Below are 26,994 nucleotides of genomic sequence, written 5' to 3'. Positions count from 1 at the left end.
GCTGACGCAGCTGACTGCATCTCGTCCTTGCGTTGTGTAAAATGATACAATTTTTTTACCACAAATGCTCATTTTGCACTAGCTCAACTTCACACATTACACTCACAATGCCATAAAAGAACCCTTTTTGTTGAAATGGTTCCATAAAGAACCTTTAACATCTGAAGAACCTTTCTGTTTCACAAAAGGTTCTTTGTGGCGAAAGAAGGTTCTTCAGATTATAAAAAGGTAAGAAAGAGATGGTCCTTTAACCCTTTCACGCGTACGATCACACCAGTGTGATCATTCTTGGCTGGTCCCTGGAGCGTACGATCACACCGGTGTGATTCGAACGTTCAGCGCGTCACGTGATCAACCGCTGAATTCAAATCCGCTTTGGCGCTTCGGCTGGCGCTAAACCAGATCAGACGCGCTGAGCGCTTGTCATATTATCGCAACTATTCCGTATTTTCAACCATATAATGCTTATTTTAGGTCCCAGACATTTACATACACATAGGTCCTAGTAAAACGATGCCTTTATATTTAGCAAAATACACGCCGATGTCTATGGCAGCGGCAATAAAGGTCCTTACAAACTGACAACATGTTTTATTGATACCTTATACACATTGTGTAGGTAACTATAAAGTTTACTCTGCTCTTCTCCAAGCTCACCAGAGACTTACTTTAATGTTTTTCGGGAGGAGAGGATGAATTTGCGTTTTGTAAATCCCACAGCTCGGATTCAGAGCGAACTAACATGGCGGCGCCCATCACTCGGCATAGATAATCTAAAACGCTTATTATAAAAGTGTTAAAACTCCCAAATACATTTACTTGCACATATTTCAGAATCGGAATATCAGATATTTCATAATACAGTCTGCACGTCTGTGAATATCAATAATTAAAAGGGAAAAACTATAATAAAGTGATACATGTGTCATACAGCGCTATTGTGGCTGCGTTGTGTCATGTGACAAACACGACGCGTCGCCATGGAAACAATAAGGCTATACGTTCTAAATAACGGTCGCCTAAAAAAAACCCACTCTGGGGGCTCAGCTAGAATTTTTTAAACTCACGTGTGAAAGGGTTAAAGAACCTTTGACTGAATGGTTCTTTGTGGAACCAAAAATGGTTCTTCTATGGTAGAACTTTTTAAAAGCACCTTTAGTTTTAAGAGTGTACGTAGTCACGTTGGAAAGGTCACTGGGATGACCCAGTGTTTACACAGCAAACAATCAAAGATGGTCAAACACTGTTTACAAAAAAGGTAATACAACAATGTCAGAAGATTTTGAAGATGAAGGAGAAAATGAGATGGAGTTTTATCGCCATACCCTACCATTTTGAACTGGAGTACACAGACGAAGAACTAACCACGCGTGACCTTTCCAGCATGATTACATAATATGTGACCCTGGACCACAAAACCAGTCTTAAGTCGCTGGGGTATATTTGTAGCAATAGCCAAAAATACATTGTATGGGTAAATATTATTGATTTTTCTTTTATGGCAAAAATCATTAGGAAATTAAGTAAAGATCATGTTCCATGAAGATATTTGGTAAAAATTCTACTGTAAATATATGAAAACTTAATTTTTGATTAGTAATATACATTGTTAAGAACTTTATCTGGACAACTTTAAAGGTGATTTTCTCAATATTTAGATTTTTTTGCACCCTCAGATTCCAGGTTTTCAAATAGTTGTATCTCAAACAAATATTACCCTATCCTAACAAACCATACATCAATGGAAGGCTTGTTTATTCAGCTTCCAGATGCTGTATAAATCTCAATTTTGAAAAATGGACCCTTATGACTGGTTTTGTGATCCAAGGTCACATATGTGAAGACGCGCATTCGCATCGCAGGACTAGTGCAAGATGAGCATTTGTGGTTAAAAAGCATATACATTTTTTAACTTTTTGAATTGCTAAATTGCTAGATAAGATCCTTATTTCTTTGCTGGGATCATGTAGTACCCTTTGAAGAAATCCATTAAAGTCAACTATATGGAGAAAAGTCCTGGAATGTTTTCCTCAAAATCCTTAATTTCTTTTTGACTGAAGAAAGAAAGACAAGAACATCTTGGATGACATGGATGAATATATTTGCATACAGTATCACCATGTAGCCCATGGATGGTGGTTAGAATTTCAGACCTGCTCAATACAAGAATCTAGATATAAAGCTACCCAAAAATCCTTCATTTTGAAATACAAGGCAAAGCAAGCTGCTCATCTAATATTAGCATTGAATGTCGCGTAGCATCTCATCTGCTACACGCATCAGCATCTGGTTTTAATTTAACAACATGACAGCTGATAACTTGAACTGAATGAAAGAGAAATATGGGGCGTAATGAAAAAATAAAACATTTCGAATGAGCCACTGAGCCACACGCCGGTTTGAAAGCTCTTACCACAAAAAGGCAAGGAAATGAAACATGACAGTCATTTACTCATCATCTAGGCTGATGAATGTGCGGGATATAGAGTCTTTTGCATGAAGCCAACATGCTTCATTTACTGTCTTTCATGCTTTTTCCCCAGTCATATTTTTTTAAAGACTTTGTGGTACATTTTAATCCAGGCACCGTGAAGACGTGTCATGCGCAGGCAGAGCGTGTAAGCAGCAGACTGCAGATGGGGGACATGCCATAAAAAGCAGGATCTGTGAAAGGGAAGAGGAGGATGAGGAAAAGCAGAATACCCAGCTGGTAGGAGAGCAAGACCACAGGCTTCTGTGGATGGTGTAAAACTGAACCAATGGCAGGAAAACCCATCTGGTTGCAAAACGAATGGCACAACATGGGTCCCACCAAATGACCTGGGTCAATGAAGATTAAAATTTTAAGTGAGATGCAAGATAGACAACACTGTCTTTATGCATGTCATTAATACTCACCTGTCCTTATGAATATGAAGGCAGTGTATGCTCCAAAAATGTAAGTATAAACAAACTGGAAAGCTGAAAGATAACATTTAATTACATCTTGGCTGAAATGAGACAAGATGTCAGATGCATGACTTTTAAATGCATTTACCTGCACAGGTTAGGATTTCAAACACAGTGTCTTGTCCAAAGCGAAGCTGTTCAGTGATATGATGAAAATGGGCTGTGTGGGACAGAATGCACACAGTAAAGTCATCAAAATAAGTCATGGAAAACCCAACTTTCCCTGACACGCTGAGCTTTAAAACATCTCTGAACAATACCTCTTCAAAAAAAAAAAAAAAAAACCATACACAGTACTGGCCTATTCACTACTCATATTTAGAGCTCTACAGTGCCATCTGCTGAAATGACAACATTATGAACTTGCTGCTTTAACATACCCACACCAAAGAAGAGAGGACTGATGAAGATGGCAGCAGTGGGACCGGTGCATGGCACCAACATAGGAATCATGCAAGCCCGAAAAACAAACTCCTCTGTTAATGGAGCCACCACCTGGTTCCTCAACCATCGCAAATCTTTCACACACTTGCTCCAAGATCGAGAATCTGCCCAGTCATAAAGATTAAAGTATCACATTGCGATGAAAGGTAATGAATGTGTTTAGGTTTATGAGATCATTTTAAAATATTTATTCATATTTGGAGATCTAAATTAGAGAACAATCTAGAAATAACTGATTTTTCTGAATTACTGTTAATCTTTTTCACTCAAAATTTGAGGAAAAAAAAGCTGTAGGTATATACCACTGTTTGACAAAATAAAAACCTTTTTCTGTGGAAAACACAGTGATCAGAATTAGAGAACCACTGTAGCATAAAAGAAGATTAAAACTACAATTTTGAAGGGAAAAAAAAAAATGTCAGAAATTGACTGTCAGAAATTAATGCTGTGGATGCAATTCCAGCTGCAGTGTTGAACCAATTCCCCATTGAGATTCTCTGCATTATGTGGTCTTCTTGTGCATTTGTCTTACGTGGATGACCAGCCTTTTTGGGGGACTTGAATTAAATGTTTGTTATTGTAGTCAAAAAGAAATTAAGGTTTTTGAGGAAACCATTTCAGGATTTTTCTCGATATAGTGGACTTCAATGCAGAAAAACGGATTGAAGGTCTAAATTGCAGTTTTAATGCAGCTTTAAAGGGCTCTACACAATCCGAGTTGAGACGAAGCAATCTAGCAAAACGATTGGTCATTTTCTTTAAAAAAATAAATAAATAAAATTATATACTTTTTAGCCACAAATTCTCATCTTGCACTAGCTCTGTGTCCAAGACTTCACACATTACGTAGTCATAATGCAAAGGTCAGACGTGATTAGGGTTGGGTATTGAGAACCGGTTCCAAATTTGTAAGAACCAGGTATTCAATAAGACGTGCATTTTGGTTCCGCTTAACAATTCCTGCGTTTGGATTTTTTAATGTGATTTTAAAGTTTAAAATCAAACATTTTGAATGCAGGAAGGGAAAGAACTTGCACGACTACAATGAATAGTGGTCCCGCTGCGGGTTCCCGGTCTGTTCTCGAACCATTCCGTGCATTTCCATTGCAGAAAAGGTTGTTTCGGGCTGGATCTGACTTCTCTTTCACATTTACCACCCAATATACACAAAATACGTCAGTATATCATTATAAACACAGCTGTTTTTGGTTGTTGTTGTTGAAAAGTAAAAGTTAAAATAAACAGAGGAGAAAGAAACGTGCTAATAAATAAACGTGCTGCCTATCATTAATGTTAATCCAACAACAAAAAAAAATCATTCACTGATCTTGACTGAAAATCTTTCGGACCTTTAATGAGGATTAATCTATATTTTATTTATAAAAAGAAAACTGAAAAAGAAAACTGTTTTTAAACTTTTGAATTAAATTTCTGTACCTGTAATTTGTTCAGTTTTATTTATTTATGCTATTGCTTATTTATTTGTTATTCAGCTGCAACAGAAAACTTTAAAAATACCGAACAAAAATGTTTGACCTAAATTTTGATTGACTTTTTTTATGTTATTGGAATCTAAACCAGGAATCGTTAAGAATCAAAATTGATAAGCAGAATCGGAAGCAGAATCGATAAATTTTAAACGATAACCAACTCTATGCGTGATGCAGGTGGAAGTACAGACCCAGTTTTTACAAAGCGAAAGGGCAAAGAAAGACGCTTTTTACAAAAAAAGTTAAATCGATGTTGCATCTGCAGCACATTCATCATCATCATCAGTTCAACACTGCAGCAATTCCAGCTGCAGTTCTGAACCGATTTGCTATTGAGAGTCTCTGCAGTATCCTGTCTTCTCATGCATTTGTCTTATGTGGACGCCCAGCCTTTTTGGGGGACTTGAATGAATTAGTGTCACTGTAGTCAAAAAGAAATTAAGGTTTTTGAGGAAAATGTTCCAGGATTTTTCTCCACAGTGGACTTCAATGGGGAACAATGGGTTGAAGGTCTAAACTGCCAAGAAATAAGGGTCCTATCTAGTGAAACGATCGTCATTTTCTAAAAAAAAAAAAAAAAAAAAAAAAAAGTATATACTTTTTGCACTAGCTTTGTGTCCACAACTATGCATTACATAGTCACGTTGCTCACACGTGACATAGTCGGAGGTACCGACCCAGTATTTATAAAGCTAACATCCAAAGAAAGTCAAACGCTCTTTACAAAAAAGGGTAAAACAATGATTTCCTATTGAGAGCCTCTGTATTGAGCCCGGTCTTCTTGTATATTTGTCTTATGTGGTCAACCCGTCTTTTTTGGGGACTTTTTATACTGTGCTTGAGAATACAATTAATTCATGAAATATGCTTTAAAAACTGCCCTTCTACTCCTGTTTGGATAACTAAGCAGTGACCTTGAAATCTAGGAATTTATAGGTTCTCTAATTTTCATCTCCAGTAATTTGATCAAAAAGACAGTAGAAGCTGTAAATATATTTAAAAATATTTTAAAATGTAATTTATTCCTGTGATAGCAAAGCTGAATTTTCAGCAGCCATTACTCCAGTCTTCAGTTTCACAGGATCCTTCAAAATCTTTCTTATATGCTGGTGTTGTGAAAATACATATTAATTGTTCATACTAACTGAAGCCTGCTTTGACATCATGAAAAATTCCTTTTGAGCTCTCAACTGCCAGCTGGGTCAAGGGTCCAAGAAAAAGTACCTGTGCTCAAATTAAGTAAAAACAACAACTAGTAACTAGTAAAAGATAATAAGTTATACATTTAGCTTTAGAGGCTTGGTTTGTAACCAGGCTACCAGTTATTGCACATGTTTATCCATAGGATGTACAGAGACAAACAAGAGAAGACAGTAACATACCATAGTAAGTGTCAGCGGCAACAAAGCAGCAGGCACAAAACCCTCTAGACGAATGCCCAGCAGCGCCCACAGCGGTGGACTTGGCTGTAACAGATTTAGAGATACATAAAATTTCAATAGATGAATAATAATTTATTAAATAAATAAATACTCTTAACACTTGATGCAGTACCTGAATACCTGAAAAGTATACATGTATGAGGCACTCTGACAGCCCACACTCACCCTGACTTTCACTGAATTTGTCCATGTCAACACAACCAGTGGTGAAACAGCTGACACGCACAAAACACTGGTGAAACGCCTTTTTATTGTGTTTGGGTGATCCCTAAAGAACAATTTAAACATTATACACTGCAACTGAACTGTTATGTTATGTTAGATAATAGCACAAGTGCTTTACAGACACAGCTTCATCACTACCTGGGTAAGTTTCCCCTCCATACATACAAACTCCCAACATACATACAGGCAAGCAGTAAACAACACACAACAGATATCCAACACTCATCTTCAAAAGTCTCTGAAAGGGTTTTGACTGATAATATCGTCCGTTACTCCAAAGAAACATGCTGCTGTGTGAAAAGAAGATAAAGAGCTTAAGCTGCTTGCAGTTCATGACGTAGCCTCCGTTGTCAAGCCTGAGCAGTGTAATATTATTCTAGCATAGCACTGTCATGTTTTATGACCAGGTTATGTCTTTTCTTGGAAAACTAGTCTTTGTTTTTAGTTTTTATTTCATTTTTAGGTATATTTGATAGACATCAATAATACGTAAATGTACCAGATTTAGCCTTAAGGTTATTTTGCATCTGCAGTCACTGGACTGATGGTATTGTCACCCTAAAAATATAAAATAATAAACTATACTTAACACATGCATACTCCAAAACACATATAAACTGAATGATGAACTTGCTAGTTTTATTGCACTTTTTATTTTTTAAATGCATTTATGTGTGGAAATGTGGCTCAGATTGGTTTGGTTGTTTTAAAGAAATTTCGATTTTTTTTTTATTCTATATTTTATGTTATTAAAGTTATTAAAGATTACTAAATTTAACCGACTAGATCACAAAGAGGTTAACAGAGGTTATGGTTGAGCAAAAAGGAATGCCAATATTAACTAACACACAATCAATGATTACATGCAATAAAATAAAATAATAAAAATCAAATGTTACAAACACAAAAAGACTTTTATATTCCCCACAACATACATTTACCCATTTACCCGCCAAAATACGCCTGTGAAGTGAGATATAACAAGGGTCTAAAACGGTAAATATCATCTACCTGTGAAAAAATAAATGTAACTAAATTTCATTTCAACAGTAAGTCTAACTCCCTCCAATTTATTTTTACACCCATGCATGTTCATTGTGCAGTTTTGACGACCATGTGTTTGCAAACCCCACCATGTCTTTTGTTACTTTTTGGCCGCTGGACTTTTATTTTGACGGGCGATTTCGCGCGCAACCATGTTGGAGCAGTGTATCCGCGTTCACGTTGGTCTTCACACACTTTCAGCATGGCTGCGGATAGCACAATGTCTAATGGTCAGGAAACGGCCTCTCTAAATGGGGAACCCGCGCTTAAGCGCTCCAGAGACAGTGTGGACTCGCTGCGGATCCCGCCGGAGCCCCAGAATAAAGTTACCGTCGTGCTAGGAGCTCAGTGGGGCGATGAGGGGAAGGGGAAAGTGGTCGACCTCTTGGCAATGGACGCCGACATTGTATGCAGATGCCAGGTGGGTATCCATCCGCTCATCTCGCTTGTGATTTTGTGTTTATGAGAGTTGGCGGTAGCAAATACCGTACCGTCAGTACCGTTTGTACCGTGTGTACCGTCTGAGGCTTGCTGTTCGTAGACTCTTGTGTTGAGGTGAAAGCGGAAGCAATCACGTGCAGAAGTTTCATCACAACCTCACAATGAAGCAAAAAGAAAGTTTTCTTTATTCTTTGTCATCGCCGCTTGTTGGCAGGACAACTGATGAAATGTTTCCTGCGGCTAGACTTTTATCTTATCGCGATACTTGCTGATAACAGCTGTGTATTATCAGGGAGGAAATAACGCGGGACACACAGTGGTGGTGGACTCGGTGGAGTATGACTTTCACCTGCTGCCCAGCGGCGTGCTCAACAAAAAGGCCACCTCGTTTATTGGTATGTTTTTGTTTGATCTTGCCACTAGTTTTTAACGAGTTTTCATTTCACAGTATGTATTTATAATCCTTCATTCAAACTGCCAGTCTTCCTTGTATTGATCTCTGTTCATTGTTTGGGATGAGATGTTGAACTATTGATATCCTGTTGTGTTTCCCGGGAACTTTTCTGTTCTGTTCAACAGGAAATGGTGTTGTGATACACCTGCCAGGACTTTTTGAGGAGGCAGAGAAGAACTCACAGAAAGGCAATGGTAAGTTACTCCATAAACAGAAAATACAAAATGTTGATGTAATTGTGATGATGTTAGTGTAATATTTGGCTATTCTGTTCTATTGCAATATCTATGTATTAGGTCTGGGCTACACTACCTGTCAAAAGTTGTTTTGTTTTGTTTTGTTTTAATGAAGTCTTTTCTGCAAGATCCAAAGATCAGCATTTAGCATTTATCTAAAATAAAAAGCTTGTAACACTGTACACTATACCCTTCAAAAGCTTGGAGTCGGTGTGTGTGTGTGTACTTGTTTTTGCTACATTGTGGGGACCAAATGTCCCCACAAGGATAGTAAAACCTTAAATTTTTGACATTGTGGGGACCGGCCTGCGGTATAAAAAAATAGTAAATGATGTTTATCTGAAAGTGTAACGATGCAAACATGTTTTCTGTGAGGGCTAGGTTTAGGGTTAGGGGACAGACAATATCGTTTGGTCAGTATAAAATCTATAGAAGTCTATGGAAAGTCCCCACAATTCACAAAAACAAACTGTGTGTGTGTGTGTGTGTGTGTGGACTTGTTTTTATATCCTTGTTGGGACCTAAACCTGAATACACACAGACTCATGGGGACTAGTGTCACCGTGGGGACCTAAATTGAGGTCCCCATGGGTACAGAAGCTTATAAATCATACAGAGTGTTTTTGAGAAAGTAAAAATGCAGAAAGTTTTCTGTAAGGGTTAGGTTTAGGGGTAGGGTTAGGGTAAGGGGATAGAAAATACAGTGTGGAGAGTATAAAAACCATTGCACCTATGGAGAGTCCCCACAAGGATAATAAACCACACTGAATGTGTGTGTGTGTGTGTGTGTGTGTAATAAATGTGTGTGTAAAAATAATAATAAATGCTTTTTGAGCAGCAAATAATGTGTTTTTTTAACAGCAGCAGAATATCAGAATGATTTTGGAGTGATCATGTGAGTGGAGTAATGATGCTAAAAATTCAGCTTTGAAATCACAGGAAAAAAAATACATTTTAAAATATTTTCAAATAGAAAACATATTTTAAATAGTACAAATGTTTAAAAATGTTACTGTTTCCTGTTGTTTAGATTAAATAAATGTAGTTTTGGTGAGCAGAAAAGACATCTTTAAAAAAAAAATTAAAAATATTATGGTTTAAAAACTTTTGACGGGTAGGTAAAAAAAAATGTGTCTTAGTTAGAGCTGCACAATTATGACAAAAATCATAGTTGTCGATTATTACCTTGAAATTGTAATTGCGATTTTTAATTATGACTATCACAATTTACATTGAATGATGTTTTGAATAGCTTTATACCATTGTTTGAAGCACATTTTAATATATAGTTTCTTTTTTATATATAGTTACATAAAAAAATTAAAATTAAAACCATGAAAAAAAACCTTAAGATAACCTGTAGGAACCCCCCCCACACACACACACACACACACACATACATCTTAAGCAAGCAGAATAATGTAAGTGATAATGTAAGTTTGTTATTTTGTTTTTTTTTGCACCTTTGAACGTTTACGTAATTGTGGCATCTGTAATTGTCATAACGCCGATTAGAAATTCGATTATGCAGCCCTAATCTTAATATTTTGATGGTGTTCAGTATCTCTAAAAAAAATTAAAAGGTGTTTTTAACCCCCATGAAAAAGACTTGATTAGGATAGAACAGCTGTTGTCATTAAGTACATACAAATTATTTACTGCAAAATCAACACAGTTAAAAATAATGATCTAGACTTGGTGGGCACTTTTTTTTTTTTTTTTTTTTTTTTTTTTTTTTTTTTTTTTCTGTGTTTTTGCAGAACATAGAAAAATGTAATAATATAAAATATGAAGGTTAGATTATGCAAGAAGAGCATTGCACCTGAAACTCAGTCCCTCACATACTTCAAAACTGTTACATACATAATTACATTTATTTATTTTATTTTATTTTTTCCTTCTCCTTCATCTTTGATATGTGTTATTTTTGTTTTCTGCTAATGAGTTCTTTTGCTTTGTTTAATTTAGGACTTCAAGGATGGGAGGAGCGACTGAAGATATCTGACCGGGCACATATTGGTACGGTTCTGTTTTGACTTCATCAGGCCTTGAGTAATTTTGGTTTATTCCCGATGACATTGACCATGTGCAGCATTGACTTGGACAACTAAAAATACCAAGAAACTGATATCTGTTCCACTGGGATTAAAGCTCTTATCTTTCTTTATTTTCTGTGTAGTGTTCAATTTCCATCAGGCCGTTGATGGGATACAGGAGCAGCTGAGACAGCAGCAGGCAGGGAAGAAGTGAGTTGTTGTTGTTTTTTGTTCTTTTTGCTGTTTTTTTTTTTTTTTTTCTTCTTTTTACACTTATCCAAGCTCATTTACAAACGGTTAATTTGTAGATCATGGAAGATTAATATTGAGTTCACCCCTTTGCTTTACAGTTTGGGCACGACTAAGAAGGGCATTGGACCTGCATATTCCTCCAAAGCAGCACGTAATGGATTGAGAGTGTGTGATCTGGTCTCAGACTTTTCAGTCTTTGAGGAAAAGTGAGTATAATAACAGTAGTTTTTCAGAAAGCTATTTATGAAAATAAGCATGTCTGCTTTTAGACTTTCTTTCTATGTGAAATTTAGAACTGCATGTTTATGTAGTCCTAATTGTTGATCGTTTATCATGATATCGTAACCTTAATTATTCATTTCATTTAATTCACATAATTTTATGGCAGTTACATATCAAACTTATTGTAGGATATAATCAGATTGACCCTCATGGCAGAAAGAGAAATACATGTAAATATTTCTCCACAGGTTTCGGGTGCTGGCTGGTCATTTTCAGACCACATATCCTAACCTTAATATTGATATTGATGCTGAGCTTGAGCAACTTAAGGTGATTAGCATTTTGGCATCTTTTAATATGATCTATGAAACTTCTCATTCATGAACTCGCAAGTAACATTTTCTCCATTTCACCCACAGGGTTTTGCTGAGCGGTTACGTCCTCTAGTAACTGATGGGGTTTATTTCATGCACAAAGCCCTCAGTGGACCAAGCAAGAAGATTCTGGTGGAAGGAGCTAACGCTGCCTTACTGGATATCGATTTCGGTATGAATAGCAATCCTGCATAAAATAGGAGATCCACTGGTGTGCTTTGGCACTGAGGACAGTGGAAATGTCAAGTGATGCAAATGTCTAATGTTTCCATCTCTCTCAGGGACCTACCCCTTTGTAACCTCATCAAACTGTACTGTCGGAGGCGTCTGCACAGGTCTTGGAGTGCCACCGTCTCACGTCGGTCGTGTGTATGGAGTGGTGAAGGCCTACACCACCAGAGTGGGAGTGGGGGCTTTCCCTACTGAGCAAGACAATGTGAGTGTGTTAGTGTGTGAGTCAGAAGGTAAAACTAGGTGACATTCCCTCATATGTATTATGTTTGAAAATTCTTAATGTTCTTCTTGATGATTTCTAGGAGACTGGTGATCTGCTTCAGAGCAGAGGGAGGGAATTTGGCGTCACAACAGGCAGGCGGCGTCGGTGTGGATGGCTGGACCTGGTTTTGGTTCGCTATGCCCACATGGTTAATGGTTTTTCAGCGTGAGTTGTTAAGTGTTTTAAATACGATACCACTCAAAAATGTAGTTGTTTTTTTTTTTAAGTCTCATGCTGGTGCTCAGTAACATTTCTTATTTTCAGTGTTGAAAGCATTGCGTTTTTATATATATGAAGCTTATATATATGACACTGGTTAAACTATAAAGTAGTGCTGTCAATCACCAAAAAAAAAAATTAATCACAATTTTTCTAAAATGAATCATGATTAATCCCACCTAACTTTAAAGGAGAACTGCACTTCCAGAACAAAATTTTACAGATAATTTACTCACTCCCTTGTCATCCAAGATGTTCATGTCTTTCTTTCTTCAGTCGTAAAGAAATTGTTTTTTGAGGAAATCATTTCAGCATTTTTCTCCATATTATTGTTGTGGAAGTGGACTTCTCCTTTCAGAAATCAAGAGACAGAAGCAGCAGTTGTGAGTGGGGTGGCCAACCCTAGCTCCGCCCCTGTGTTAAATATTTTTTAATCCTGTTATGTTTAAATATGTTTAATCCTGACTGGAAAAATTAATTGTCTGCGTTAATGTGTTAATTTTGACATCACTATTAGTAAGCTTTGTTTAGTTAGTTTAACAGTACTTTCTCCTTCTGTTTCTCTCAGCATTGCTTTGACCAAGTTGGACATTCTTGACACATTGCCAGAAATAAAGATCGGCATAGCCTACACTGTTGATGGAAAGCCTCTTCCCAGTTTTCCTGGTAAGATGACTATATATATGTTTTTGTCACACATTACAATGATATTCACTCATACGTAGTATGGTGATGTTGTAACATCTATTAACATACACCTTTACTGATAATGGAGAATTATTGTTGTGTATTTCAGCAAACATGGACGTCCTCACAAAGGTTCAAGTGACCTATGAGACGTTCCCTGGCTGGTGTTGTAGTACTGAGGGAGTTCGCAGTTTTGATGAGCTGCCTTCACAGGCACAAGCTTACATTCGCTATATCGAGAATTTCCTGAAGGTGCCAGGTAAAAATACACTTACTGTATAAATCACTTATGTGTGCAATAACAAAAATGTAGTAGTACTGACAATGTTACGTAAACATGGTGGAAGATGCAAAAGGAGGGTCGAATAAACCAAATCAATTGAGTCATTTACGCTGGAATCGATCTCATGGAACCAACTTTGATCATTAATTTCAAGCGATTCACTACCAAAAGCTAGTTAAAAATTAAAAGAGCTGTTCATTTTTTTTAATACATACATCGCTTGTAATGATTTTAAAAAGCATGTGGTTAAAATAGAGCCTTTCGAAAGTCAAACTGCTCCAGTCTTATCGTGTATCGCAAATCATTTGTTTCAGATCGGGACTTCAAATTGCGTATTGCAAATCATTTGATTTAGATCGGAATGGGTTTATGAATCATTTTGTGAACTGAATAATTCAAATCAAAAGATTTACTAAATGCAAAGTTAAATGATTAGCGATCCATGCTCATTTGCTTTAGATCGGAACTGTGGAACGGATCGCAAATCATTTAATTTAGATCGGAACTTCGGAGCGTGGATCTCGAATCTTAAATCATTTGATTCAGAACGGAACTTTGGCACGGATCACGAATCATTTCATTTAGATCTGAACTTTGGAGCAGATTTGCAAATCTTTTGCTTTAGATCTGAACTTCGGAGTATGGATCTTGAATCGTGAATCATTTGATTCAGATTGGAACTTTGAAGTAAGTTCGCAAATTTTTTGCTTTAGGTCGGCACTTTGGCGCGGATCACGAATCGTTTCATTTAGATCGAAACTTTGGAGCAGATTTGCGAATCTTTTGCTTTAGATCAGGATTTCAATTTTGTGAATCTTTTTTTTTTTTTTTTTTTTTTTTTTCCCTAAACAGTAGAAAACAATAAGACAGTACAGTTATGAAAACAAAACAAAGAAAAAAAAAGAGTATACACAGATACAAATCCCTTAAGTAATTAAGCGTGGTTTTACAATAGGAAAGTGTAGTATGCTTTGTAATACTTTTGTAGTAACACTTACGCATGTGCTTTACTTTTTGTATTATTAGTATATTTTTATTTATCTATGTATCTTCTTTAAAATTTGACAGAGAAGACATTGTTTCATAAGTGAGATCTCTGTTTGAAGTCTTTGAAAATAAAAAAGTAGTGCTTAAAGTCCTTAAAAGTACTGGAATTTCATTTTACAATATCTGTACGAACCCTGTTAAAAATGTCAAAATGGTAATTAGACCTTTTTTCCCTCTTTTCAGTGAAGTGGGTGGGAGTTGGCAAGTCAAGAGAAAGCATGATAAAGCTGTTCTGACGAGGACAACTTGAAAGGCTGAACTTCACTTGATGGTCCACCATAGAACATCCACCATCACGACCGTTGGAGGACTAGAACTTTCTTTTTATGCATCAGTGCCGAGATTAAGACTAACTGTGGATTTAGAATCCACTGAATGTCCCACTCAAAGTGAACACCAGCATTGTGTATACAGACTCGCTTTCCTGCATTCGTAAATCCTTGACTATACCTATATGTTCCAAAGCACATCCTAGAACTCCTCAGAACGTATCTCTGTCAATCACTAGTAGTTGGCTGAAATCTGATTAATTTAGGAGTGTCATTTTACTGTTTTTCATAAAATCAGACTTTGCACTCTAGCATTTAAATTTACCATTTTCATTGCTATTAGAAGCAAAAACCAAACTGATTTTAAGATGGTCATGTACTGTTTATTTTTTTTAATGTAATCCAGTGTGAAGGGCCTAGAGCGCTAAATCTTGTCTTTTTAATTCAGTGTTTGTGTATACTCTTGAGACCGGTTTGACGTGGTTTAAAATACCAAAAGGGACCTTCAGTCTTCATGATATTGGAAAAAAAGGCATTGTTATTAATTGTCAGCAATTAGTGCACTGACACTGATCTTGAATCTATGAATGACAGTTACACATAAACAGATATACATTGCATTCCACCTAGTGCACAAACTCATTTGCTGCTGTTTTTTTTTGAAAAATAAAATGCGAAGCTAATTATGGTTTTAAGTGAATGTTTGTGTGAATGCGTTTTTTACTCTGAAAACTATATTTCAAATGGGAGATGCTTACAAAATGGTTAATCTAGATGGTTTACAAATATGTTGTCACTTTTAAAGCGTTTAGTTAAGACTAAACTGAAAGCTAATTACGAATTTAGGGGTGATGACATATTCTATTATGCTGTTCTAGAAAAATATTTTGTAATCTTAAATATGAGAATACGGTGAGTAGTAGCTACACGGGGAAATAGGATTCAGACGAACAGGGTAGTTTGATTGAGCGTCAGTGTAACATTTGTCTCTCGAGGGAGCGGTTAATCAAAAATAATGCAAGTTTTGCTGTGTGTGCTGTGTCTCGTCCTGTACCAGACATTTGGGATGGACCTTCAGTTATAGTTATTATTTTTATTATTTAGACAAATACAAACGTTTATTATAAGAACCTAATTTCTAAGTTCATTTAAGTGCTGTTGTATTGTGACTATTACTTACTAAATGTTTTCTTGTTAGCCTAGTTTTTCTTTGTAGTACGGTAATTGTTAAGTGGCAGTAAAATGGTATTAATACATTGTTTTGTTTTTTTTTTTTTTTAAATACATGCTGTTATGTTATTACGTTTGTGTAACTCACAGTTACGTGTCGGCGTTGTAAACACAGCGTACGTGCGTACGTGACGTCGGGTGATGGAGTACGTGCTTAGACTCATATTATTAGTGTGATTATAACAAGACAGAAGAGACGATGTTTAATTTGTAGCATAAGTTTACGGGTTTTTATGGCCTATACCCGTATTATTACAAAAGCAAGATGTTTACTTTCAGATTATGAAAATTCTGAAACTGAATGCCGTAACACTAGAAAAACAGTTGGAAGTTATGAATCTCCCATAAATAAAGCTCGAAAATAACCAGACTGCTGTATATTTAACCCCACAGCATCTTCACAAACGAAATATCGGCAATACATCTGTTGAAGGTAACGTTACTCTCTCTCTCTCTTGTTCTGTTTATAAGTACTATTCATAGAAATCAAGTTGAATAGACCCTCAACAAAGTTTCTTGAAGAACTCAACCCTGGTGAAAAAAACAGCATATGCTGGTAGGTATGTTTTGATGCTGGTTTAAGCTGGTCCTTTGCTGGTTTTTGCTAGTCATGTTGCTGGTCAAGGACCAGCATGAACCAGCAAAGGACCAGCTTAAACCAGCATCAAAACCTACCTAACCAGCATATGCTGGTTTTTTCACCAGGGAACTCAGCTATTACGTGTCTTTGTCATATTGTGTTCTCCATTCATTCGTAATTTTTAAAAAATCTCTTTATTTATTTATTTTAGCAGGGAAGCTCTACGTCAGCACCTTTTGCAAACCACGTGAAACTTTAGTTAAAGTTGAGGATGAATTTCCTGAGGTGATGCACAGAGTTTTTCCCTCGTGTGTGCCTCTGCAGCGCTGTGGAGGCTGCTGTACTGATGAAGCTTTGCTGTGTGTGAATGTGAGCACAAACATCACTGTGATCCGGGTATGGCAATGTAATTGATTCAGTTTACCATCATATACGTGTTCATACTCTTATTTTTCATACATTTTATTATTTTTTCCACCAACAAAATTACAGTTCATGCAGATTACCAACAATGCAGATCAAATCAATGCCATTAATAACCGAGCGCACCACTGATGCTGGCGCGCGCGGTAAATCACGTCCGCGAGAGGAAAACAGATCTACACGCGAGCAGTGGTGGACAGTAACGAAGTAGTTGTAATTCGTTACTGTACTTAAGTACATTTTTCAAGTATCTGTACTTTACTGGAGTAGTTTTATTTTGAGTAACTTTCATTTTTACTTCACTACATTCCAAAGCGTAATATCGTACTTTTTACTTTACTACATTTCATAAACTTATCGTTACTCCTTATAATATATCACGTGCTCTGAGACGCACAAGCGGTGTCTGATTCATGAACAAACTGATTCTTTTCAATGAACCTGTTAAACTGATTCCCCAATCGCACCAAACGATTCATTCACGAATTGGAATGATCCGATTGCAGCTGTTCTCGAATCGACAACTCATTGATTCAAGTGATCCGTTTAGAGCGAGTCTCCAGTCAAATGAATTCACAAGTAAAAACCGGGAGATCTTTTGTGCGCGCGACCGATGCTGCGAAAAGTAAGTTACCAAGGTCGAATTTTCGTATCAGAGATGGGGACTGGAGTTTGAGACTCGGACTCGAGTGCGACTTAAGTCGCACACACAGTGACTTCAGACTCGACTTGAGACTCGTCCTCGAAAGACTTCAGACTCGACTCGGACTCGAGCTGCGGGACTCGTGAACAATGTTTATTTTTAGGAAACAACTGATGAGCTCGCTGTTATTCAACTCCCTCCATTACCTATAACCTGCCCATGTAACACGCGACGTGTATCTGCTGCGCGCGGGCGCGGCCACACATTTTTTATTTTTTTATTTTAGGCGCGGCCGCCACACATGAGAGGACAACGAACAAACATGTCGACTGCTGTGCCATTGATCGTTAGCTTTGGATTTTAAAACTTCAAACAAGACGGCCCAAACAGAAGAAGTGCTCAATGCAAAATATGTGATATGAGGATAAAAGATTCAGTATAGACAGCGTCATTGATTATAATAGAGCTTTGTGATATCGCGAACTAAGCTTTTACTAATTTTAAGGGAGTTTGTAAATGAGATACTGATTTAATACAGCAGTTAAATAAACAAGATGTTATTATTAAGTGACTTTCATTGTCTGACTGTAACACTGTTGCCTGATTTTGCTCTATTTCGTCGTCAGAAGTAGTCTGAAACAAGTCACAACTGAGCCGCTGCGCATCTCCATTCAAACACAGCGGTGTTTCGTTTATGAATGAACTCGTTTCTAGTGAAATGATTCAATTTCCCATTCATAAAGACAGTCACTCTTTATTCCTAAATGAAGCAGCAGTTCGAACGAATCAAATGAATGATATGATTCAGTAATTAAATCAGTCTCTTGCCGCCACCTGCTGGCAGTTATTTAAATCATTTAACATTTCTGTATTAAAACAATTTGATTTAAAACATTAATCTCAACAATGAATTTAGGAATATGATTGCACTTCTGCCACCTCTGAGCCTCATTAAACATATGAAAAGGTAAAAACAAAAGTTAAATTCCCTTGTAAATCACTTTAAGGAGTCAAATATCACCTCATAATGGGAAGGCAAATTTTTTTATCAGATTTTTGGATTATTGTTTAGAATGTGCTCCTAAAATTTTGATTGTGCTACTATTTTTTTTAAATTAGGAGCACAATGTGATGTTTGACCATATTTGGTCTTTCTTAATTTTTGGTCTGTACTGTACTGTGTGTTCATGCTACAAGGCAAAATACAGATATTAACTTAAAAGTAAAGCATTCTTGGTGTTTTTGTCATGTTGCAATAGCCTGTTTACACTGATTATATACCAAAATCAAAGCTGATACTGTATGCTAATAGATAAAGGAGTCATTATAACATATTACATGCTTTGAGTTCCTTATATATAGCTATGCAGTGTTGGATGGGTCGCTGTACGTGATGCAACACTTATTATAACCAGAGACTTAATATAATAAAGAGACTTGAGACTTGACTTGGACTCTAGCTCAGAGACTTGTGAGCATCTCTGTTTCGTATTAATTATTATAACTGAAAATCATATTTAGGTCAAAGCTGTCCGTTGTTTGTGAATTACATCTGCTGTAAAAGGTGATCTGTTTAAGCGCACTGAAATGCTTGAATTCAGACACATCAAAAACGAAAAATTGTAATAACAGCTTAAATAAAATAACTCATGCACGTTCATATTCCTCGCTGATGTAACGTTAGCAGTTTTATTAAAATGCTAGCCCTACGTGACGTCTGTTTATATATTGTTTTGCAACAGTATAAATGTTTATATTGTTTGGATCAGCTAGAGTAGACAGATATAATGTTTATTTAACTATACTGAAAATAAGTAAATATTGTTAGCTGATGCTAACTGTCTAGCTGCTTGCTGGTGCTAAGTTGAGATCATTTTTAGATATAAAGTCCACATATTTTTATTCAACCACCTAGATAGATTACATCCGAGGGAAAAAGAAAGGATGTGATGTTCAGATCATGGTAACTACAGTAATTATCAAAGGAAAGGAAATAATCATTATGTAAATATTTCCTTAAAATGTTCTCCCTAACTTTAGGCCTTATTCTCATGTCATATATAACCGTGACGTTATGCAAAACAAGCTTTAAAACACTTAAATTTTTTTCTTACTGTTGAAAATATGATTGTCAAATCTGTTTTGTCTCGGTACATTGCAGTGTAAGCTACACATTGAATATTACTATATCACTTTCGTCAACATAGTCCATATCAACAACAAAAATGTATTTTTTGGGAAAATCCCAGGTTTTTTGAGCAGTAGGATTATAAAAACAAATATGTGCTAATATAAAATTCAATTAAGTAGCCTATTTAAAATTGCAAAATTAATCTATCAGTACTTTTTTACTTAAGTACATAAAAAATCGGGTACTTTTGTACTTTCACTCGAGTAAAATTGAAAGAGGAGCACTTTTACTTTTACTGGAGTAATATTTTATTATACGTATCTGTACTTTTACTCAAGTACTCAACTTGTGTACTTCGTCCACCACTGCACGCGAGGAATCATTTGAAAACGTAAAATAGCTTCAATTTATAAGTTATAATTGCATCTGTCTCGGATGTAGACTGGTCAAGATTAATTTTAATAAACCTGTTTATGCGGAGTGTGGAATTCACCTAATGCATAACGTCCGCGCGTATTTTTCCTGATAATGCGCTTTCTGCCAGCTCTGTCTCTGAAGCGCGTCACAAAAAAGAACCGAAACTCATCGTATGACTGTCTTAAATACATGAGAAGTTTAAAATGTCTACTTTTAAAGAAATTCAAAGCAAAATCAAATACCCCTGATTATGTAATCTGTATGAAGGATGGATTTCTCTCTAAAGGCGTCTTGACAAGCGTGGACATGTTTACATCCTGCTAGGATGGCATCTAGCATTTTTTGTCTTCGCGGTTTGTAAGCTCTTTCAGTAGCTGTGGTCTAAAAACGTACTAAAAAAGGCATCAAGGCTAAAGTGGAGAGAACAAAGATGCAGGTCTTTAGAAAGTTTTATTCGTCTACAGGCATCTTCCCATTCTTTTCTCCTCTTTATACTGCTAGGAAAGCAGTGAATCCTGATAGCACACATACATCACGGAGATGTCTATTTGACGTCTGCATTTACATCAGGGGCATTTCTAGGATTTGAAAACATCTGGGGCTGGTGGCAAAACATCAGGGGCTAGTAGTGGTGGATAGGAGCTCACATCATACTTACGTATGATGTATGTATGACGTACGTATCATACTCTAACGTTTTGTTAGACACAGGTGGGTGAACTTGGATCCTTCTAGGGAGGTCAGGGGGAGCCCCCCCAGGAGAAAATTTGATAAATTTGAGAAAGTTAGAGTCATTAATCTGGTGCACTTTGAGAGTTAAAAAATAAGAGCTCCAAGTTAACCCATGTTCAGTGTGCAAATTGAACAAAGACAAAAGGTTTATCACCTGACTCATCCCTCTTCTAATACTCTGAAAACATCGGATCATGAACTCATTGTGTGAGCAAAGTCATGTTGTGCTTTCGATTTTAGTTCATTTGACAGATACTTTGCCTTAGCACAAAACAACATTACACTATGAAAAAATAGTAAATCGTAATCACTGCAAATAGCAAACATATCAAAGTATTATCACTAAATTATAACTTTACAAAAATATTTTACAAAAATAAAATAATACATTTAAAAAAATAAAATGATAATAATAATTATAATTATACACACACACACACACACACACACACACACATATATATATATATATATATATATATTTGATTTTATTAATCAAAAAAGATGTCTAATTAATTAAAAGAATGAAATTTATACAATTTAAAGTCAATTTATCAAAAATGAAGTTATGTTTAGGGCCCTATGAAATGTTTCATTTTGTCTCACCTTATGTATACATATGTTTAAAATACACCTTACTGTTACCAAATTTGTTTTAGCATGTTTATTTAAATGCATAAAATAACTTGTATTTATTTCTACAACAGTCTTATGAAATTTTGTGTTGTGTATTTACATTTTTTTCTGGTTATGAAATAAATACATAAAATATTAATTTATCTTTTAATTAATGAAAATTACATTTTATTTTTGGCAAATAAAGGGAGTGTACTATTAAAATTTAAAAGATAGATGAAATATTGTGTAACAAAGTTTTATTCATTTTTCAACAGTAGTAGTAGTAGTAGTAGTAGTACTGTATGTACGTACATTCTACTGAATGATAGTGATGTATTTCTGGTACAATGTGTACAAACTAAACCGAACTTTTATTTTGACGGGTTTCCGTGAATACCTTTACATTTCTGTGAGTATATGACCTTGGTTTACTCAAATGAAACGGTAAAGTGAACTCTCAGAGCACTTCTGGAGATGTTGTTCATGCATTTTCTATGGCAGACGCTGAAATTATGAAATCACCGCGAGCTTCACGCGCGCTTGCGTGTAGTAAGTCAAGGAAACCGCGCCTGCGTCTGCATCATTCATTCATGAAGAGACACGCAGCAGGATTCATATTTGAAAGGTATTTTGCGGCGTAATATTTACAGATAGTCCACATCGCGATTTGATTGAAGTGTAATGACGGGCTTTTGATTCATTCATTCAAACTTTGACAAATTCAGTGAATTCCTCGAAAATCATAGGGCGATACAAAAACATTCGTGGCTAGAGAAAAATCTTTCCTATCAGATGTCAAATAGACATATTAGATGTCTTTAAGATGTTTATAATTTAGAACGTATGTAAAACTGACATCTGAAAGACGTGTGTCAGACGTTTGTACACAGCAGGTGCTTTCCAGATCAAGAGATCTTTTTGCAGACGTATGTGTGCTATCTAGGACGACCACACAATGTGGTCAGTGTATCAGTATTTTATATTCCGAGTTGTGTTGTGGTAAAAATAGCGACAGGTAGCGCCAGCAGCTCACCGAGTGCAACCATTTGACATCATCAAAATAATGGCGACCCCATAGTCCAAGAGTTTTTTTTAGATATCATAAGTCTTTCAAAGGTTTTCTACTACACACTTTAGTAAGAGACGTTACTTATGTTATATTAAGCCATACAAGTCTTATACCCAAGAAGATTAACCCTGACCGAAAAGAAGAAAAAATGGAATGATACACAATAAAAAACAGAATCAGAAAGAATGAGATTTCAGTTTTGATGAGCTGCCTTCACAGGCACAAGCTTACATTCGCTATAGACTATTTCACTAGATGTAAACAACACTGGTCCAGAAGAACTTCCTGTTTTTTTGTTTTTCATTTTTTATTTCATTTCACATATACAAATACATCTTAAAGGTGCTAATGTAACATTTTCATCCAGTCAAATGTTATGTTGGTTGTATTTTTTTGTGATGTTTGTGTAAAGTTAAAAAAAGAAACAGGAAGTGTATGAGACCAGTATGTTTACATCTGACGAAATGGTCTATATCGAGAATTTCATGAAGGTGCCAGGTAAAACCAAATTACTAAAATACATAAAAACCAAACTGATTTTAAGAATGGTCATGTACTGTTTATTTTTTTTTAATGTAATCCAGTGTGAAGGGCGGTGAGCGCTAAATCTTGTCTTTTTAATTCAGTGTTTGTGTATACTCTTAAGACCGGTTTGACGTGGTATAAAATACCAAAAGAGACTTTCACTCTTCATGATATTGGAAAAAAAAGGCATTGTTATTAATTGTCAGCAATTAGTGCACTGACACTGATCTTGAATCTATGAATGACAGTTACACATAAACAGATATACATTGCATTCCACCTAGTGCACAAACTCATTTGCTGCTGTTTTTTTTTGAAAAATAAAGTGCGAAACTAATTATGGTTTTAAGTGAATGTTTGTGTGAATGCGTTTTTCACTCTGAAAACTATATTTCAAATGGGAGCTGCTTAATGGTTAATCTAGATGGTTTACAAATCTGTTGTCACTTTTAAAGCGTTTAGTTAAGACTAAACTGAAAGCTAATTACGAATTTAGGGGTGATGACATATTCTATTATGCTGTTCTAGGAAAATATTTTGTAATCTTAAATATGAGAATACGGTGAGTAATAGCTACACGGGAAAATAGGATTCAGACGAACAGGGTAGTTTGATTGAGCGTCAGTGTAACATTTGTCTCTCGAGGGAGCGGTTAATCAAAAATAATGCAAGTTTTGCTGTGTGTGCTGTGTCTCGTCCTGTACCATACATTTGGGATGGACCTTCAGGTATAGTTATTATTATTTTTATTATTTAGACAAATACAAACGTTTATTATAAGAACCTAATTTCTAAGTTAATTTAAGTGCTGTTGTGTTGTGACTAAATTATTACTTACTAAATGTTTTCTTGTTAGCCTAGTTTTTCTTTGTAGTACGGTAATTGTTAAGTGGCAGTAAAACGGTATTAATACATTGTTTTTTTTTTGTTTTTAAATACATGCTGTTATGTTATTACGTTTGTGTAACTCACAGTTACGTGTCGGCGTTGTAAACACAGCGTACGTGTTTTGTTGAATGACGTCGGGTGATGGAGTACGTGCTTAGACTTACATCATTAGTGTAATTATAACGAGACAGAAGAGAAGATGTTTAATTTGTAGCATAAGTTATCGGTTTTTATGGCCTATACCCGTATTATTACAAAAGCAAGATGTTTACTTTCAGATTATGAAAATTCTGAAACTGAACGCCGTAACACTAGAAAAACAGTTGGAAGTTATGAATCTCCCATAAATAAAGCTCGAAAATAACCAGACTGCTGTATATTTAACCCCACAGCATCTTCACAAACGAAATATCGGCAATACATCTGTTGAAGGTAACGTTACTCTCTCTCTCTTGTTCTGTTTATAAGTACTATTCATAGAAATCAAGTTGAATAGACCCTCAACGATGTTTCTTAAAGAACTCAACCCTGGTGAAAAAAACAGCATATGCTGGTAGGTAGGTTTTGATGCTGGTTTAAGCTGGTCCTTTGCTGGTTTTTGCTAGTCATGTTGCTGGTCAAGGACCAGCATGAACCAGCAAAGGACCAGCTTAAACCAGCATCAAAACCTACCTAACCAGCATATGCTGGTTTTTTCACCAGGGAACTCAGCAATTACGTGTCTTTGTCATATTGTGTTCTCCATTCATTTGTAATTTTTTAAAAATCTCTTTTTAGCAGGGAATCTCTACGTCAGCACCTTTTGCAAACCACGTGAAACTTTAGTTAAAGTTGAGGATGAATTTCCTGAGGTGATGCACAGAGTTTTTCCCTCATGTGTGCCTCTGCAGCGCTGTGGAGGCTGCTGTACTGATGAAGCTTTGCTGTGTGTGAATGTGAGCACACACATCACTGTGATCCAGGTATGGCAATGTAATTGATTCAGTTTATCATCATATATGTGTTCATACTCTTATTTTTCAAATATTTTATAATTTTTTCCACCAACAAAATTACAGTTCATGCAGATTACCAACAATGCAGATGGAAAAAGGGTTGAAGAAATTATTAAACTGCCGTTTGTTGAACACAGAGAGTGTCGGTGTCGGTAATAAATACATTTATATCATTTGTATCTTTACATTAAGATGTGTCCAAGTTAACTTCTCGTGGCATTTAAATAATAATAATTATTATTATTCTCTTCTCAACAGGCCCAGGCACGAGCTATGATGCTTTTGTGGAAACAGCTCATCCATACACAGAAATTGTAATCTGCTTATTTAACCAGATTTTTTTTTTTATCAAGTTATTTAAGTGATTTACTATTACTAACAGTTCTAATTTATTAATTATAATAACAACAACATTACTTTTCTATTTATATTTCTACTTAATCATGTCTTTTAATGAAATGTCTAGAAGAAAACCTATGAAAGATTTGTTATTTTAAAAAATCCATGTCGTTTTATACATATTTTGGACTATGTGGGGCACCATTTTTCGATGACATCAAATGGTTGCACTCCTGAGCTACTGCCGCTACCTGTTACTATTTTTTTTATCACATATGCCGCTACCTGTTATTATTTTTGATCACATATTTTTTATCAACTTAACAAAATACTGATACTTAACTAGCACAGCTACTGAAAGAGCTTACAGGTGGCGATGCATGTAAGCGTAAGTTTAAACCAAATGCCGTACCATTGATTTTCCCCACATGTACACTGTAAAAAATAAAAAACAATTTGTTGAATCAGCTTAAAATAATTTGTTACCCTGCTACCTTAAAATTTTAAGTTCAGGCAACTAAAATAAGTTTATTCAACTTGAAATGTTAAGTTGTACTAAGTAACAACTTAGATATTTGTGTTTGCTAAACTTAACTGATGGGTAAGTAACCCAGCTGCCTTAAAATTTTAAGTCGATTCAACTCAGATATCTAAGTTGTCACTTTAACATTTCAAGTTGAATAAACTTTTTTTGAGTTGACTGAACTTAAAATTTTAAGGCAGCCAGGTTACAAATTATTTTAAGTTGACTCAACAAATTGTTTTTTTACAGCGTAGTCTAAATACCCCCGGATATCAAGTGAAATCCACACCTAGAAACTGCTTCAGGGGCTGCGGCGTCATGACAAGCGTGGACATGTTTACATCCTGCTAGGATGGCATCTAGCATTTCTTGTCTTTGCGGTTTGTAAGGTCTTTCAGTAACTGTGGTCTACTAAAAAACTCAAAGGCATCAAGTGGAGAGAACAAAGACGCAGGTCTTTAAAAAGTTTTTATTCGTCTACAGGCATCTTCCCATTCTTGTCTTTAAGATGTTTATTATTTAGAATGTATGTAAAACTGACATCTGAAAGACGTCTGTCAGATGTTTGTACACTGTTTGTACACAGCAGGTGCTTTCCAGATCAAGAGATCTTTAACAGACATCTTGCAGACGTGTGTGTATTATCTGGGAAGACTTATATTGTTTCTCTTGTTGCCCTTCGACTGAAAATTACAGCCAAAAGCCACACAGTGTGGTCAGTGTATCGGTATTTTATATTCCGAGTTGTGTTGCGGTAAAAATAGCAACAGGTAGCACCATCGAGTGCAACCATTTGACATCATCAAAATAATGGCGACCCCATAGTCCAAGAGTTTTTTTTTAGATAACATAAGTCTATCAATGGTTTTCTACTACACACTTTAGTAAGAGACGTTATTTATGTTATATTATGCCATACAAGTCTTATACCCAAGAAGATAAACCCTGACTGAAAAGAAGAAAAAATGGAATGATACACAATGAAAACAGAATCAGAAAGAACGTCAAACATGGTACATATGCTGGTGCTTATGTTTTGAATGCTTTCTTAGTAATAAACGATTTTAATTCAGTCATGTGTTTGACTTATTGACTAACATAATATAACTTTCACGTTTCCATACACTTTGTCAACAATTTTAACTCATCTGCGTGATATCCTCAACTCGCAATCACCCTGGTGAAAAAACCAGCATATGCTGGTTAGGTAGGTTTTGATGCTGGTTTAAGCTGGTCCTTTGCTGGTTCATGCTGGTCCTTGACCAGCATAA

At 35.9% G+C, this 26,994-nt stretch overlaps 3 protein-coding genes across 6 annotated transcripts; 2 read left to right on the top strand and 1 right to left on the bottom strand.

Moving 5' to 3' along the window:
• Nucleotides 1–1,628: 1,628 nt before the first annotated feature.
• On the bottom strand, nucleotides 1,629–7,693 carry LOC127152388 (CAAX prenyl protease 2). Its single transcript, XM_051093020.1, has 9 exons — nucleotides 7,684–7,693; nucleotides 6,689–6,840; nucleotides 6,491–6,593; nucleotides 6,266–6,349; nucleotides 6,029–6,107; nucleotides 3,330–3,497; nucleotides 3,038–3,109; nucleotides 2,899–2,961; nucleotides 1,629–2,820 (listed from the first exon to the last, which is right to left on the bottom strand). The coding sequence occupies exons 2-9, from the start codon at nucleotides 6,730–6,732 to the stop codon at nucleotides 2,600–2,602; spliced, it is 834 nt and encodes a 277-aa protein (XP_050948977.1). The 5' UTR covers nucleotides 6,733–6,840; nucleotides 7,684–7,693; the 3' UTR covers nucleotides 1,629–2,599.
• A 33-nt stretch (nucleotides 7,694–7,726) lies between these two features.
• Nucleotides 7,727–15,310, top strand: adssl (adenylosuccinate synthase, like). Its single transcript, XM_051093017.1, has 13 exons — nucleotides 7,727–8,015; nucleotides 8,328–8,430; nucleotides 8,615–8,683; nucleotides 10,694–10,744; nucleotides 10,905–10,971; nucleotides 11,112–11,219; nucleotides 11,484–11,565; nucleotides 11,655–11,781; nucleotides 11,891–12,045; nucleotides 12,146–12,270; nucleotides 12,893–12,990; nucleotides 13,121–13,270; nucleotides 14,525–15,310. Exons 1-13 carry the CDS (start codon nucleotides 7,797–7,799, stop codon nucleotides 14,575–14,577), a joined length of 1,407 nt encoding a protein of 468 aa, XP_050948974.1. The 5' UTR covers nucleotides 7,727–7,796; the 3' UTR covers nucleotides 14,578–15,310.
• A 674-nt stretch (nucleotides 15,311–15,984) lies between these two features.
• LOC127152999 (snake venom vascular endothelial growth factor toxin ICPP) lies at nucleotides 15,985–26,780 on the top strand. 4 transcript variants are annotated; one of them, XM_051093914.1, is made up of 6 exons: nucleotides 15,985–16,273; nucleotides 16,632–16,816; nucleotides 24,259–24,298; nucleotides 24,647–24,828; nucleotides 24,925–25,013; nucleotides 25,120–26,780. In XM_051093914.1, exons 2-6 carry the CDS (start codon nucleotides 16,709–16,711, stop codon nucleotides 25,136–25,138), a joined length of 438 nt encoding a protein of 145 aa, XP_050949871.1. In that variant the 5' UTR covers nucleotides 15,985–16,273; nucleotides 16,632–16,708; the 3' UTR covers nucleotides 25,139–26,780. The 4 variants fall into 4 exon arrangements, with proteins under 4 accessions (XP_050949871.1, XP_050949870.1, XP_050949874.1 ...); XM_051093913.1 differs by having other exon boundaries at nucleotides 24,644–24,828; XM_051093917.1 differs by lacking the exons at nucleotides 15,985–16,273; nucleotides 16,632–16,816 and adding an exon at nucleotides 22,027–23,706.
• Nucleotides 26,781–26,994: the final 214 nt, after the last annotated feature.

Source organism: Labeo rohita, chromosome 21 (genome assembly GCF_022985175.1).
Source record: "Labeo rohita strain BAU-BD-2019 chromosome 21, IGBB_LRoh.1.0, whole genome shotgun sequence".
NCBI lineage: Eukaryota > Metazoa > Chordata > Actinopteri > Cypriniformes > Cyprinidae > Labeo > Labeo rohita.
The sequence above is the reverse complement of the archived record's forward strand: the minus strand, read 5'-3'. Positions and strand labels throughout refer to the sequence as shown.

Excerpts from the sequence above, each read along its gene's own strand:
- LOC127152999 (XM_051093913.1), top strand. The coding sequence starts at position 16,709 with ATGCACAGAGTTTTTCCCTCGTGTGTGCCTCTGCAGCGCTGTGGAGGC. Across the intron at positions 16,817-24,258 it reads CAAACATCACTGTGATCCGG|CATCTTCACAAACGAAATAT; the intron begins GTATGGCAATGT and ends TTAACCCCACAG. Across the intron at positions 24,299-24,643 it reads CGGCAATACATCTGTTGAAG|CAGGGAATCTCTACGTCAGC; the intron begins GTAACGTTACTC and ends ATCTCTTTTTAG.
- LOC127152388 (XM_051093020.1), bottom strand. The coding sequence starts at position 6,732 with ATGTATGTTGGGAGTTTGTATGTATGGAGGGGAAACTTACCCAG. Across the intron at positions 3,498-6,028 it reads TGATGTCAAAGCAGGCTTCA|ATTCTCGATCTTGGAGCAAG; the intron begins GTTAGTATGAAC and ends ATGACTGGGCAG. Across the intron at positions 2,962-3,037 it reads TGAAATCCTAACCTGTGCAG|CTTTCCAGTTTGTTTATACT; the intron begins GTAAATGCATTT and ends GTTATCTTTCAG.
- adssl (XM_051093017.1), top strand. The coding sequence starts at position 7,797 with ATGGCTGCGGATAGCACAATGTCTAATGGTCAGGAAACGGCCTCTCTA. Across the intron at positions 11,566-11,654 it reads CTGAGCTTGAGCAACTTAAG|GGTTTTGCTGAGCGGTTACG; the intron begins GTGATTAGCATT and ends TTTCACCCACAG. Across the intron at positions 12,046-12,145 it reads TCCCTACTGAGCAAGACAAT|GAGACTGGTGATCTGCTTCA; the intron begins GTGAGTGTGTTA and ends GATGATTTCTAG.